General features: G+C 49.6%; 1 protein-coding gene across 1 annotated transcript; it reads left to right on the top strand.

Annotated features, from left to right (window-relative positions):
- The first annotated feature begins 14,352 nt into the window (after positions 1-14,352).
- LOC120040116 (calcium-activated potassium channel subunit beta-4-like) lies at positions 14,353-14,700 on the top strand. Its single transcript, XM_038985364.1, has one exon. The coding sequence runs from the start codon at positions 14,353-14,355 to the stop codon at positions 14,698-14,700; it is 348 nt and encodes a 115-aa protein (XP_038841292.1).
- The last annotated feature ends 2,047 nt before the right edge of the window (positions 14,701-16,747 follow it).

Genomic DNA, 16,747 nt, shown 5'->3' on the forward strand with positions numbered 1-16,747 from the left:
TATATATTATGCATATATTTCACAAATTACCATTTATATATTATGTGTTTATTACACAAGTTACCATTTATATATTTTGTGTTTATTCCACAAGTTACTGTTTATATATTATGTGTTTATTCCACAAGTTACCATTTATATATTTTGTGTTTATTCCACAAGTTACCAGTTATATATTATGTGTCTATTCCACAAGTTACCATTTATATATTATGTTTATTCCACAAGTTACCATTTATATATTATGTGTTTATTCCACAAGTTACCATTTATATATTTTGTGTCTATTCCACAAGTTGCCATATATACACTGCTCAAAAAAATAAAGGGAACACTTAAACAACACAATGTAACTCCAAGTCAATCACACTTCTGTGAAATCAAACTGTCTACTTAGGAAGCAACACTGATTGACAATAAATTTCACATGCTGTTGTGCAAATGGAATAGACAAAAGGTGGAAATTATAGGCAATTAGCAAGACACCCCCAATAAAGGAGTGATTCTGCAGGTGGTGACCACAGACCACTTCTCAGTTTCCTATGCTTCCTGGCTGATGTTTTGGTCACTTTTGAATGCTGGCGGTGCTAAACACTCTAGTGGTAGCATGAGACGGAGTCTACAACCCACACAAGTGGCTCAGGTAGTGCAGCTCATCCAGGATGGCACATCAATGCGAGCTGTGGCAAGAAGGTTTGCTGTGTCTGTCAGCGTAGTGTCCAGAGCATGGAGGCACTACCAGGAGACAGGCCAGTACATCAGGAGACGTGGAGGAGGCTGTAGGAGAGCAACAACCCAGCAGCAGGACCGCTACCTCCGCCTTTGAGCAGGAGGAGCACTGCCAGAGCCCTGCAAAATGACCTCCAGCAGGCCACAAATGTGCATGTGAAAGCACCGAGTGAAAGCACTGCCAGCATTCAAAAGTGACCAAAACATCAGCCAGGAAGCATAGGAACTGAGAAGTGGTCTGTGGTCACCACCTGCAGAATCACTCCTTTATTGGGGGTGTCTTGCTAATTGCCTATAATTTCCACCTTTTGTCTATTCCATTTGCACAACAGCATGTGAAATTTATTGTCAATCAGTGTTGCTTCCTAAGTGGACAGTTTGATTTCACAGAAGTGTGATTGACTTGGAGTTACATTGTGTTGTTTAAGTGTTCCCTTTATTTTTTTGAGCAGTGTATATTATGTGTTTATTCCACAAGTCACCATTTATATATTATGTGTTTATTCCACAAGTCACCATTTATATATTATGTGTGTCACCATGGGTATTGCGCAAAAGGAGTGTTAACTTGCATAAATGATAAAGGATATTTGTAGGCAGGAGTTTTTGCTGTGCGGTCTGCCACAAACAGGATGATCAAATTAAGATACGGCATCTGTATGTTCTTTGCAACCCATTGATTTAACAGTATTTACCAAATATGTTATAAGTGTCTACAAAAAGTACATACAAAATGAATGCTGACAGATATTTGTGTCTGCGTGTGTCTGCGTTGTTTTATTCCTCAGGTCGTTCTTTGAAGAACCATTTTTTGATGGTCAACCACAATCAACCACGACAGGAAGGAGAACATGGGAATACCTTAACGTTTTATCTCTACTCTGACCGTGTGTCATGTGACGTTCTTTAGTGAACGTCCCTCATGTCAAGTACCTGGCAGAGAACCATGGAGGTGTCACAATGGAGCGGCCCTGCCAACAAAGACATCTACTCTGACTCAGTGATCCACTGTTCCTACATCGACTCTAAACCACTGAAGGAGCTGTATAGTCTGGTCAGAGGTGTAGAGGGACCCCAACACGAGGGTTACAGAGGCCGTGTGCAGCTAAGGAGGGAGGGCCTGAGAGAGGGCCGCATTGAGCTTCACATCTCTAGTCTTGGAGCCAGAGATTCCGACACTACCAGTGTGCAGTGTTTCTAAGTGAAGAGGAAGGCCGTCAGACATGCTCACTCACCGTGAGAGTACCTTACAGCGATATACAGAAACGTATTCGCCCATTGACTTCAACAGCAGACCTGACATGTGACACTGAGGGTTATCCGGGCAGCCTCTGTGACATGGATGGAGGGTAACAGTCGTGATGTCACCAACAAGGCCACGGTGACCACCAGGACCACAGCCGGCGGTCTGATTTACATCAGCAGCACTTTGAAGGTCCACGCCTCCCTCCATCACACCTACAGCTGCACTCTTACCGAAGAGGGAGGAGACACACAGTTGGTCATCTTTAACTTACCCACGGAACCAGAAAATAACACAGTAGTCATTGAAGCAGTAATCATTGGGGGAGTGGCAGCTGCAGTGGCAGCAGCAGTGATAGTGGCAGTGATAGTGGCAGCAGTGGCAGCAGCAGCAGTGGCAGCAGCAGCAGTGACAGCAGCAGTGACAGCAGCAGTGACAGCAGCAGTGGCAGCAGCAGTGGCAGCAGCAGCAGTGGCAGCAGCAGCAGTGGCAGCAGCAGTGGCAGCAGCAGTGGCAGCAGCAGCAGTGGCAGCAGCAGCAGTGGCAGCAGCAGTGGCAGCAGCAGCAGCAGTGGCAGCAGCAGCAGCAGTGGCAGCAGCAGCAGTGGCAGCAGCAGTGGCAGCAGCAGTGATAGTGGCAGTGATAGTGGTAGCAGTGGCAGCAGCAGCGGCAGCAGCAGTGATAGTGGCAGTGATAGTGGTAGCAGTGGCAGCAGCAGCGGCAGCAGCAGTGATAGTGGCAGTGATAGTGGTAGCAGTGGCAGCAGCAGCAGTGACAGCAGCAGTGGCAGCAGCAGCAGCAGTGGCAGCAGCAGCAGTGGCAGCAGTGGCAGCAGCAGTGACAGCAGCAGTGGCAGCAGCAGCAGCAGCAGCAGTGGCAGCAGCAGCAGTGACAGCAGCAGTGACAGCAGCAGTGGCAGCAGCAGTAGTGGCAGCAGCAGTGACAGCAGCAGCAGTGGCAGCAGCAGTAGTGGCAGCAGCAGCAGTGGCAGCAGCAGTAGTGGCAGCAGCAGTGACAGCAGCAGCAGTGGCAGCAGCAGTGACAGCAGCAGCAGCAGTGGCAGCAGCAGTGACAGCAGCAGTGGCAGCAGCAGTGACAGCAGCAGCGGCAGTGGCAGCAGCAGCGGCAGTGGCAGCAGCAGCAGCAGTGACAGCAGCAGCAGCAGTGGCAGCAGCAGTGACAGCAGCAGTGGCAGCAGCAGTGACAGCAGCAGCAGCAGTGGCAGCAGCAGCAGTGGCAGCAGCAGCAGTGGCAGCAGCAGCGGCAGTGGCAGCAGCAGCAGCAGCAGCAGCAGTGGCAGCAGCAGTGACAGCAGCAGTGACAGCAGCAGCAGCAGTGACAGCAGCAGTGGCAGCAGCAGTGACAGCAGTGGCAGCAGCAGCGGCAGTGGCAGCAGCAGCAGTGGCAGCAGCAGTGACAGCAGCAGTGGCAGCAGCAGCGGCAGTGGCAGCAGCAGTGACAGCAGCAGCAGCAGCAGTGACAGCAGCAGTGGCAGCAGCAGTGACAGTGGCAGCAGCAGCAGTGGCAGCAGCAGTGACAGCAGCAGTGGCAGCAGCAGTGACAGCAGTGGCAGCAGCAGCAGTGGCAGCAGCAGCAGCAGTGACAGCAGTGGCAGCAGCAGCAGTGGCAGCAGCAGTGACAGCAGCAGTGGCAGCAGCAGTGACAGCAGTGGCAGCAGCAGCAGTGGCAGCAGCAGCAGCAGTGACAGCAGTGGCAGCAGCAGCAGTGGCAGCAGCAGTGACAGCAGTGGCAGCAGCAGCAGTGGCAGCAGCAGCAGCAGTGGCAGCAGCAGCAGTGGCAGCAGCAGCGGCAGTGTCAGTGGTTTCAGTTGTGTTGTACATGAAGTCAAGAACAACAATTACAGGTAACTCAGGCATTCCTTTAATAACAATTACAGGTAACTCAGGCATTCCTTTAATAACAATTACAGGTAACTCAGGCATTCCTTTAATAACAATTACAGGTAACTCAGGCATTCCTTTAATAACAATTACAGGTAACTCAGGCATTCCTTTAATAACAATTACAGGTAACTCAGGCATTCCTTTAATAACAATTACAGGTAACTCAGGCATTCCTTTAATAACAATTACAGGTAACTCAGGCATTCCTTTAATAACAATTACAGGTAACTCAGGCATTCCTTTAATAACAATTACAGGTAACTCAGGCATTCCTTTAATAACAATTACAGGTAACTCAGGCATTCCTTTAATAACAATTACAGGTAACTCAGGCATTCCTTTAATAACAATTACAGGTAACTCAGGCATTCCTTTAATAACAATTACAGGTAACTCAGGCATTCCTTTAATAACAATTACAGGTAACTCAGGCATTCCTTTAATAACAATTACAGGTAACTCAGGCATTAAGGTAACTCAGGCATTCCTTTAATAACAATCCCCCCATAAACAATCCCCTGTTGGAGAAGAACGAACTTCAGTGTGTGAACATGGAGATGTGGAGCAAACGAGTCCTTCTCTTGTTTTCAAGAGTCAAGAGGGTTGTGTCATGTTTTCCCTGCTACCACCACTGCTGCTCCCTTCCTCTCTCTGCCTGGTGACCCCCAGGTTCCATGGTCTCGGTGGATTCAATCTTTTGAAATGTACATTACTGCACTGGGCTTACAAGACGTGAGTGACGCTAGGCTTAAAGCACTGTTGCTATACTGCCTAGGCACAGAGGGACAGCGGCGTGTTCGGGACACTCGGTTATGCTGATAAATACAGCGATGCAGTGGGCCTCTTGGAAGCACACTGCTCTACACCCCAAAGTGACCTCCTCCGTCGGTTTCTGTTCCAATGGCGCCACCAGCTGCCTGGTGAGTCTGCCAGTGGAGGCTGCTGAAGGGAGGACGGATCATAATAATGGCTGAAACGGAAGAAGTGGAATGGCGTAAAACACATGGAAACAATGTGTTTGATGTATTTGATACCATTCCACTGATTCCGCTCCAGGCATTACAACGAGCCCGTCCTCCCTAATTACGGTGCCACCAAACTTCTGTGGAGTCTGCACACCAGTATGTGGCAAATCTACAGGGCTTAGCTAGCTCGGGGAAATGTTGGGCACTGCAGGATGAAATGGTACGTGTCCAACTTATCGAGCAAACAAAAGATGAGAAAGACTCGGAATTGATGTTTTGTCAAACTCACTCCAGCTGGCTTTTAAAGCTGAGTCTGCAGCTGAATGAGCTGCAAAGCCTCCTCTCTCCAGCAACTCACTCTCACCAACATGGACCACTCAGACAGCTGGCTTTTAAAGCTGAGTCTGCAGCTGGATGAGCTGCAAAGCCTCCTCTCTCCAGGAACTCACTCTCACCAACATGGACCACTCAGACAGCTGGCTTTTAAAGCTGAGTCTGCAGCTGGATGAGCTGCAAAGCCTCCTCTCTCCAGCAACTCACTCTCACCAACATGGACCACTCAGACAGCTGGCTTTTAAAGCTGAGTCCGCAGCTGAATGAGCTGCAAAGCCTCCCCTCTCCAGCAACTCGCTCTCACCAACATGGACCACTCAGACAGCTGGCTTTTAAAGCTGAGTCCGCAGCTGAATGAGCTGCAAAGCCTCCTCTCTCCAGCAACTCGCTCTCACCAACATGGACCACTCAGACAGCTGGCTTTTAAAGCTGAGTCCGCAGCTGAATGAGCTGCAAAGCCTCCTCTCTCCAGCAACTCGCTCTCACCGACATGGACCACTCAGACACTCAGACACTACACTCTTTAGAAAAAAAGGTTCCAAAAGGGTTATTCGGCTGTCCCTATAGGAGAACCCTTTTTTGGTTCCAATTATAACCCTTTTAGGATCCATGTAGAACCCTCTGTGGAAAGGGTTCTACACAGACACTTAAAGGGTTCTACCTAGAACCAAAAAGAGTTCTTGAACGGGTCCTCCTACAGGAACAGCCAAGCAACCCTTTTAGGTTCTAGATAGCACCTTTTTGTTTCTGAGAGTGTACACACGCAGACACTCAATCACTTTGCTAAAGTCTGCAAGTCTGCACCAGCTGACACACAACAACGGTATGTTCCCCAATCACCAAACCACCATTGTTCACCATGTCAGCTCTGGACGAGTAGCATTTCAAACATACACTCTGATGATTGATGAGGTCAGCCTGCCCCTCGTCCTCCAGGATACAGGAGCTGCAGTGTCTTTGCTGAACATAGAGACATACAGACTGTCTTTTCCCCACCAGCCACTGGGCAACTCTTCAACGGCCCTATGTGGTTATGGCAGTAGGACAGTCAGGTGAGATGTGATTGGTTGACCCTGGGGTTATGTTATGCCCCATGTTCTCTATTTGTATTGTATCACAATCAACCACGACAGGAATGAGAACATGGGAATACCTTAACGTTTTATCTCTACTCTGGCCGTGTGTCATGTGACGTTCTTTAGTGAACGTCCCTCATGTCAAGTACCTGGCAGAGAACCATGGAGGTGTCACAATGGAGCGGCCCTGCCAACAAAGACATCTACTCTGACTCAGAGATCCACTGTTCCTACATCGACTCTAAACCACGGAGCTGTATAGTCTGGTCAGAGGTGTAGAGGGACCCCAACACGAGGGTTACAGAGGCCGTGTGCAGCTAAGGAGGGAGGGCCTGAGAGAGGGTCGCATTGAGCTTCACATCTCTAGTCTTGGAGCCAGAGATTCCGACACGTACCAGTGTGCAGTGTTTCTAAGTGAAGAGGAAGGCCATCGGACCCAATTCACATCGTCAGGGCTGTAGTGGAGCGGGTCGAGAGCTTCACGTTCCTCGGTGTCCACATCACAAAGGATCTATCCTGGTCCAAACACATCGACACAGTTGTGAAGAGGACACGACAACACCTCTTCCTCTTCAGGAGGCTGGAAACATTTGGCATGGGCCCCTCAGATCCTCAACAAGTTCTACAGCTGCACCGTTGAGAGCATCGCCGCTTGGTATGGCAACTGCTTGACATCCGACCGCAAAGTGCTACAGAGGATAGTGCGGACGGCCCAGTACAACGCCGGGGCAGAACTCCCTTCCATCCAGGACATCTATACCACACGGTGTCAGAGGAAGGCCCAGTACAACGCCGGGGCCGAACTCCCTTCCATCCAGGACATCTATACCACACGGTGTCAGAGGAAGGCCCAGTACAACGCCGGGGCAGAACTCCCTTCCATCCAGGACATCTATACCAGACGGTGTCAGAGGAAGGCCCAGTACAACGCCGGGGCAGAACTCCCTTCCATCCAGGACATCTATACCACACGGTGTCAGAGGAAGGCCCAGTACAACGCCGGGGCAGAACTCCCTTCCATCCAGGACATCTATACCACACGGTGTCAGAGGACGGCCCAGTACAACGCCGGGGCAGAACTCCCTTCCATCCGTGACCTCTATACCAGGCGGTGTCAGAGGAAGGCCCAGTACAACGCTGGGGCTGAACTCCATTCCATCCAGGACATCTATACCACACGGTGTCAGAGGAAGGCCCAGTACAACGCCGGGGCTGAACTCCCTTCCATCCAGGACATCTATACCACACGGTGTCAGAGGAAGGCCCAGTACAATGCCGGGGCAGAACTCCCTTCCATCCAGGACATCTATACCACACGGTGTCAGAGGACGGCCCAGTACAACGCTGGGGCTGAACTCCCTTCCATCCAGGACATCTATACCAGACGGTGTCAGAGGAAGGCCCAGTACAATGCCGGGGCAGAACTCCCTTCCATCCAGGACATCTATACCACACGGTGTCAGAGGAAGGCCCAGTACAACGCTGGGGCTGAACTCCCTTCCATCCAGGACATCTATACCACACGGTGTCAGAGGAAGGCCCAGTACAAAGCCGGGGCAGAACTCCCTTCCATCCAGGACATCTATACCACACGGTGTCAGAGGACGGCCCAGTACAACGCCGGGGCAGAACTCCCTTCCATCCAGGACATCTATACCACACGGTGTCAGAGGAAGGCCCAGTACAACGCTGGGGCTGAACTCCCTTCCATCCAGGACATCTATACCACACGGTGTCAGAGGAAGGCCCAGTACAACGCCGGGGCTGAACTCCCTTCCATCCAGGACATCTATACCAGACGGTGTCAGAGGAAGGCCCAGTACAACGCCGGGGCAGAACTCCCTTCCATCCAGGACATCTATACCAGACGGTGTCAGAGGAAGGCCCAGTACAACGCCGGGGCAGAACTCCCTTCCATCCAGGACATCTATACCAGACGGTGTCAGAGGAAGGCCCAGTACAACGCCGGGGCAGAACTCCCTTCCATCCAGGACATCTATACCACACGGTGTCAGAGGAAGGCCCAGTACAACGCCGGGGCAGAACTCCCTTCCATCCAGGACATCTATACCAGACGGTGTCTGAGGAAGGCCCAGTACAACGCCGGGGCAGAACTCCCTTCCATCCAGGACATCTATACCACACGGTGTCAGAGGAAGGCCCAGTACAACGCCGGGGCTGAACTCCCTTCCATCCAGGACATCTTTACCACACGGTGTCAGAGGAAGGCCCAGTACAACGCCGGGGCAGAACTCCCTTCCATCCAGGACATCTTTACCAGACGGTGTCAGAGGAAGGCCCAGTACAACGCCGGGGCAGAACTCCCTTCCATCCAGGACATCTATACCACACGGTGTCAGAGGAAGGCCCAGTACAACGCCGGGGCAGAACTCCCTTCCATCCAGGACATCTATACCAGAAGGTGTCAGAGGAAGGCCCAGTACAACGCCGGGGCTGAACTCCCTTCCATCCAGAACATCTATACCACACGGTGTCAGAGGAAGGCCCAGTACAACGCCGGGGCAGAACTCCCTTCCATCCAGGACATCTATACCACACGGTGTCAGAGGAAGGCCCAGTACAACGCCGGGGCTGAACTCCCTTTCATCCAGGACATCTATACCAGACGGTGTCAGAGGAAGGCCCAGTACAACGCCGGGGCAGAACTCCCTTCCATCCAGGACATCTATACCAGGCGGTGTCAGAGGAAGGCCCAGTACAACGCCGGGGCAGAACTCCCTTCCATCCAGGACATCTATACCAGGCGGTGTCAGAGGAAGGCCCAGTACAACGCCGGGGCAGAACTCCCTTCCATCCAGGACATCTATACCACACGGTGTCAGAGGAAGGCCCAGTACAACGCCGGGGCAGAACTCCCTTCCATCCAGGACATCTATACCACACGGTGTCAGAGGAAGGCCCAGTACAACGCCGGGGCAGAACTCCCTTCCATCCAGGACATCTATACCAGACGGTGTCAGAGGAAGGCCCAGTACAACGCCGGGGCAGAACTCCCTTCCATCCAGGACATCTATACCAGACGGTGTCAGAGGAAGGCCCAGTACATCACTGGGGCCGAGCTCCCTGCCATCCATGACCTCTATACCAGGCGGTGTCAGAGGAAGGCCCAAAACATTTTCAAAGACTCCAGCCACCCAGGTCATAGACTGTTCTCTCTGCTACCACACGGCAAACAGTACCGATGCACCAAGCCTGGAACCAACAGGACCCTGAACAGCTTCTATCCCCAAACCACAAGACTCCTAAATAGCTAGATAAATAGTTAACCAAATGGCTACCTGGGCTGTCTGTATTGTCCCTTGGTGCACATCGACTCCTACTGGTAACCCTTGTTATTTCTATTGTCTTTCTCTCTGTATTGTTGGGAAGGTCCCATTAGAAAGCATTTCACTGTAAGTCCACACCGGTTGTTTACCAAGCAAGTGACGAATAACATTTTATTTCAAGCCCCCCCCCCTCCACACACACACACACATACATACACACACACACACACACACACACACACACACACACTCACACACACACTGTCCGATGCGATATGTAGAACACCAGTAGTTATGACAACTGGGTTGTTTTAATACATGTTAATGACTAGGGCCTCAACTTGGAGCGCAGGCTGTGGAGGGGAAAATACTGACCTAAATAACAGGAAATAGCTGCAAGCTCATTTGCAATATGTTCCTTCAACTGGCCAGACCATCAATACTGCAGCACTTCTCTGGCTGTGTCCCAAACGGCACTCTATTCACTATATAGCCCTATGGACCCTAGTCAAAAGTAGTGCACTATACAGGGAATAGGGTGCCACGTGGAACACACCTCTCTCTGTGCTCGGTCACACGGCTGCCATATCACATTATACTGGACAGGTCCAATAGTATTGATGAGGGAAGCTCTGTTGGCCTCTCTCGTCTCCTCCCCTTCCTTCAGTTGGTCCCTGTTGTTACCTGTAATCATTTGATCTCGGGGTGTATTTTCTACCTGTTTGTGTAAATAAACAACATTATAATGACATTTCAATATAAAGATTCATGTTTTGAGTTGTCACTATATTTTTTTGAATTGATCACTCTGTGGTGATCATGTCCATCGTGGTTAAGTTAGACTCACTCTGTGGTGATCATGTCCATGGTGGTTAAGTTAGACTCAGTCTGTGGTGATCATGTCCATCGTGGTTGAGTTAGACTCACTCTGTGGTGATCATGTCCATCGTGGTTAAGTTAGACTCACTCTGTGGTGATCATGTCCATCGTGGTTAAGTTAGACTCACTCTGTGGTGATCATGTCCATCGTGGTTAAGTTAGACTCACTCTGTGGTGATCATGTCCATCGTGGTTAAGTTAGACTCAGTCTGTGGTGATCATGTCCATCGTGGTTGAGTTAGACTCACTCTGTGGTGATCATGTCCATCGTGGTTAAGTTAGACTCACTCTGTGGTGATCATGTCCATCGTGGTTAAGTTAGACTCATTCTGTGGTGATCATGTCCATCGTGGTTAAGTTAGAATCAGTCTGTGGTGCTCATGTCCATCGTGGTTGAGTTAGACTCACTCTGTGGTGATCATGTCCATCGTGGTTAAGTTAGACTCAGTCTGTGGTGATCATGTCCATCGTGGTTAAGTTAGACTCACTCTGTGGTGATCATGTCCATCGTGGTTAAGTTAGACTCATTCTGTGGTGATCATGTCCATCGTGGTTAAGTTAGACTCACTCTGTGGTGATCATGTCCATCGTGGTTAAGTTAGACTCACTCTGTGGTGATCATGTCCATCGTGGTTAAGTTAGACTCACTCTGTGGTGATCATGTCCATCGTGGTTAAGTTAGACTCACTCTGTGGTGATCATGTCCATCGTGGTTAAGTTACTCAGTCTGTGGTGATCATGTCCATCGTGGTTAAGTTAGACTCACTCTGTGGTGATCATGTCCATCGTGGTTAAGTTAGACTCAGTCTGTGGTGATCATGTCCATCGTGGTTAAGTTAGACTCAGTCTGTGGTGATCATGTCCATCGTGGTTAAGTTAGACTCAGTCTGTGGTGATCATGTCCATGGTGGTTAAGTTAGACTCACTCTGTGGTGATCATGTCCATCATGGTCCATCAAGTTAGACTGATTTAAGAGTACTGAATAATCAATATGGACTAAATGACATCAGTGTCTGATGTCCTCACCACAGAGCTGCAGTCTCACACTATAAAACAGATAAGGTGACCGTCTGTCTTCGCTATCTCCTCTCAGCCAATGACATCAGAGTCTCATGTCCTCACCACAGAGCTGCAGTCTCACACTATATAACAGATAAGGTGACCGCTGTCTCCTCTCAGCCAATGACATCAGTGTAACTGTGTAGATCATCTGTCTGTCTGGCAGGTTCACGATGACCCCTGAAGATGTTATAAAGATGTAGGATGTTCATTTGATCACCCTGTTGCAGGAGAACATTCCTGCCGTGCAGGATTTAATAAAAAATGTTGTGTATTTCAGATTTTAAAAGGCTTCTGAAGTATGTAATTTCAGACTTGATTTTCCCTTTACAAAGAATGTATCAACCCCCTATCGTTATAATTCACATAATAATACACATTTCCTGTTGCTGCAGGATTATTTTCATGCTGTAGCAAACTGGCTCAAATTAAGATCCTACATCTGTAATGATGTAGACATACAATGCACCGGCCATGAGAATTGTGGGTGTTGCTTAGGCTGCGTTCGCACAGGCAGCCCAGTTGTGATATTTTTTCAGTAATAGGTCTTTTGACCAATCAGAATCAGATCAGTTCTGAAAAAGATCTGATGTGAAAAGATCTGATATGATTGGTCAAAAGACCAATCAATCAATCAATTAGTAGAAAAAAGATCAGAATTGGGCTGGAAAAGTCTATCCTATCCTCACATGCCTGACTTGGTTTGAATCCAGGTCTCATGCGTAATCACAAGACTGTGTTAGCCTGCTGGGATAAAGTCTAGGCATTAGCTTGGGGGAGCTAACACAATTCTTCAGGTCTCAGGCAAGGATATCAGCTGAGAGTGGTTTACTAAACCACCTCTGTTACATCCACAGATCAGGGAGGACAATGAGACTGGACATGTGTGAAAAGTAGAGCTAGAGATTGGCTGGGGCGGACTGGGACCAGAAATCGGCCCTGGCATTTCTACAACACCGGCCCATTTTATTCCTTGAGGCGCCCATTATCAGCCAGATAATGATACTTTTGCGCACAAAAAAAAACAAGTTTAGACAGGCCAAATAGCTCAAAAAATGGATCAGCCATTTGCCAACAATGCCAGACGACCAGTCCGCCCCTGTAGAATGTAGATTGGAATTGGGCAGCGGCGGCCCGTCATTCAGGGCATGGGGTTTTGAGCCCCAGCGGTTACCTGTTTTGCATGTTATTTTGTCATTAATACGTGTCACATATAAATAAATAAATAAACGGCCCATGTTCTGAATTCTGTCGCTGTACATTTCAAAAGTGCTGAACAAATAGTTATATTGACTACGTCCGTCGTCGCTCGCTCATTAATGTCTTCATCGAAATTACGGATTGCCTCTTATCCGCTTGTCGTCCCCTTATGCCATAGTTTTTACATCTCAATTGGCAGTAGAAACCACATTTGTTTAAGCAAGTCAGCCATATCAGCTATGCATAAGGCAGTAAAATAGGCTGAATTAACTGTTTCACTGCCAGACAAGGCTCCGCTGAAAACCAGGTGTAGCAGTGGTAAGGTGTTGGGGCTGCTGTTGGGACTCTGCTGATAGCCAGGTGTAGCAGTGGTAAGGTGTTGGGCCAGCTTTATGTAGGCCCTAACAGTTTGTGGGCACCGTTTGTCACCGTTATAGTGCAATTAATGTATTGTTTAGTGATGTGTTGTGTAGTGGCTTTGCTGGCATGCATCCCACCCAAAATGTTTTAGTTTGCCCCACCAAGATCTACAGGCTAAAATTGCCACTGGAATTGGGGCTCAAATATTATCCTCCCCAGTCCAGCCGTCTCTCTCTATATGCCGATATAACAATTGAGCCTGGCGGCGAGGTAAGTCTAAAGACTTTAAAAGATACAAACCAGAGTTGACAAGCGTGGTTAATGGCCCTTACGCTATGTGCGTGTGTTTTTGTGTGTGTGTGTATGTTTCTATGTGCTATTCAGGAAAACCCCAAAATGATTCTGTACATCTAGGAAATGAACAGATGCAGACTAGCTTTAGGCTTTTCTGCCACGTGCACGCCACCGAGCACCGTAACACCACCGTAACCGTTGGCGGGCACTGCTGATTACGTTAAAACTCGCATGGTATAATGCTTGCTTTTTGATTGGTCAACTATAAGCTTTGTTTTTGTATGCCAAGCCAAGTTATCATGTGTCCAAAGCTTAATGACGTAGGCCATTATTTGTGTTATTGAACGTGTTAACAGTAACTAGCTAGCCTAGTCTGTCAACAGGTGCACCCTGTAGTGATGCGTCAAAACAATACCGTCCAATCTGCGTAATGAAGTTGGTAACATTGGTGTCAGCAGAAGATACCTATTTTTAACTCTAGAAAGCTCCTCGCCTCAGGCTATATGGGCTGGTCCTCAGACCTCTTGGCACCGTGAGCAGAGAGAGCTGTCTCCATCTCTAAAGGGGCAACAGTAGACCCGTTTGTCCACAGCGAAGTGATGGATGTCGGAGTCAGGGACGGCGAGGGACCGCTGCTGCGCATCCTCTGATCGCCAGTCAAGGGAGGGGCATTCACTCCGAACCTAATCCCAGATGCAACATCCAGCCTTTCAGCAAAATCCACACCTCTACGGACCGTTGTGATGTGAAGTAGATATCACGCGCATAAGAGCGAGGGGAGGAGGGGGGCAGGCACAGGCTGGACCGCAGCTGCTCCGCTTTCGCAAAGTTCTCCTCGTTGACACCGGAGTGAGAAAGAAATAGAACATACAGAAGAGAGACCGCGGAGTCCGGTTGAGTGAGAGGGACGTTTTCCTGGAGGCTGCCAGTGTTTGGGGCAACACAGCGCAGAGAGAGAGAAGCCCCTCTCCAGCTCTCCTCTCCGTCACTTTCGAGCTATTTTCAGACCGACGAGAAGCATAATGGCGAAAATGAGGGTGTCATACGAGTACTCGGAGGCGGAGGATAAGAGTATCCGACTAGGACTGTTCCTCATCGTCTGTGGCATCCTGTCCCTCTTTATCCTCGGGTTCTGCTGGCTCAGTCCAACTCTACAGAGCATGCAGAGCAAACCGGCCAACTGCACCGTGGTGTCCGTGCTCAGACCGGAGGAGATGTTCGAGTGCGTGTTCACGTGCGGGGCGGACTGCAAGGGGACCTCGCTGTATCCGTGTCTGCAGATATTCGTCAATAATTCCGAGTCGAACTCCGTGGCTCTGCTGCACTTTGATGAGCAGCAACTGGTGCTGAACCCAAAGGTAAATTACTAAAACTCTAGACTTTATAGTCGACACAGCGTCGCAGTTACTGAATGCAAAAGCTGTGAACGATCGTTACAGTAGCTAGGCAAAGTGTCTGGCTGGAAAAGTTCCCAATCTCAGTTTGTTGACATGAAGTAGATGGATATTATGTTAATGGCTGCCTGTTTTTTTTTAAACGATGTTAATGTAAATAAACTTTTTGTATTCTAAAGACCAAATAGCATTCTTGCTATTTTCTATTCCAAAGACATGGCAAAAAAATCACAGACTTAAATAATGAGTTTAACTTTCATAAAAGTCACTTTACAGCAAGTGTGAGAGGATCTACACCTGTCCAAGTATATTCTAGAGATATAGCCTCATCATCACTGTGATGAAGAGGAACAGAGATGACAAAATGACCCCTTTTGGGACAGAAAGCCCAAACGTCTGTGTGAGTGAAGGTGTCTTCTCTTTTCAGTTGGTCCATTAAGCTCTCTAGTCCCATTGTGTGTCATATTACTTTTCAGACGTGCACCTCTCAGACTACAGATCGGAAATGTCTTGGTCCTTTTGAGAATTTCTTCAAGTTCTCTGTGGTCATCATCATCATCATCAGTTATTTCTAGCTGACTTCAGAAGGGTTTGAAACCCAACCTTCTCATCTTGTGTTCTTCTGTAGATAGGGTGTTTATACCTTTGAGGGGGTACTGTAGGGCATTCAACTCTTCCTGTCCTCCTGCCCCTCCTCTTTCCCCTCTTCTCCTTCCCCTCCTCTCCTCATCCTCCCCCTCCTCTCCTCCATCCCCTCCTCTCCTCCTCCCCTTCCTCTCCTCCTCCCCTTCCTCTCCTCCTCCCCCTCCTCTCCTCTGTCCCCCCCTCTCCTCCGTCCCCTCCTCTCTTCCGTCCCCTCCTCTCCTCTGTCCCCTCCTCTCCTCCGTCCCCTCCTCTCCTCCGTCCCCTCCTCTCCTCTGTCCCCTCCTCTCTTCCGTCCCCTCCTCTCCTCCATCCCCTCCTCTCCTCCATCCCCTCCTCTCTTCCGTCCCCTCCTCTCCTCCGTCCCCTCCTCTCCTCCGTCCCCTCCTCTCCTCTGTCCCCTCCTCTCCTCCATCCCCTCCTCTCTTCCGTCCCCTCCTCTCCTCCGTCCCCTCCCCTCCTCCCTGCTGTCTGAAACAGACCTCTCTCCCCCTACACCACAGGTACCCCCCCCCTCCTCTCCTCCATCCCCTCCTCTCCTCCGTCCCCTCCTCTCCTCCGTCCCCTCCCCTCCTCCCTGCTGTCTGAAACAGACCTCTCTCCCCCTACACCACAGGTACTCCTCTCCCCCCAGCTCCATGGTAACACCACTGCATCCCTCCTCCCTGCTGTCTGAAACAGACCTCTCTCCCCCTACACCACAGGTACTCCTCTCCCCCCAGCTCCATGGTAACTCCACTGCATCCCTCCGCCCTGTGTCTTTAACACGCCTCTATGTTTACTGACCGGGTTCCATGGCAACAGGAGCGCAGCTTTGAACAGTGATGCACGATCGCATGTGTCTGCATTTAAAGTGTCACCCTATTCCTCATGTAGTGCTCTACTTTTGTCCACTAAGGGAATAGGGTGACTAAAAGTAGTGTGCGAAGTGGAAAAGGGTGTCCAAAAGTAATACGGTACCATTTAGGACAAACGTAATCCCAGCCTGTTCTCTACATGCCGTAGAAATTGAGCCCGAGTCTGGGGATGAGGTTAGAACGAATGCAGACCGTGGCACTGAGAGGAAAGAAGTGAGGACTTTGGCTGGCTACCAAACCAACCAGGGGTTGAATGAGTTGGCAGTAAGCAGGAAAAGGAACCAGGTGTTGAATGAGTTGGCAGTAAGCAGGGAAAAGGAACCAGGTGTTGAATGAGTTGGCAGTAAGCAGGGAAAAGGAACCAGGGGTTGAATGAGTTGGCAGTAAGCAGGGAAAAGGAACCAGGGGTTGAATGAGTTGGCAGTAAGCAGGGAAAAGGAACCAGGGGTTGAATGAGTTGGCAGTAAGCAGGGAAAAGGAACCAGGGGTTGAATGAGTTGGCAGTAAGCAGGGAAAAGGAACCA

This window comes from Salvelinus namaycush, unplaced genomic scaffold, assembly GCF_016432855.1.
Source record: "Salvelinus namaycush isolate Seneca unplaced genomic scaffold, SaNama_1.0 Scaffold3245, whole genome shotgun sequence".
Taxonomy (NCBI): domain Eukaryota; kingdom Metazoa; phylum Chordata; class Actinopteri; order Salmoniformes; family Salmonidae; genus Salvelinus; species Salvelinus namaycush.

What these genes read in the sequence shown, in the direction of transcription:
- LOC120040116 (XM_038985364.1), top strand. Translation starts at nt 14,353, where the DNA reads ATGGCGAAAATGAGGGTGTCATACGAGTACTCGGAGGCGGAGGATAAG.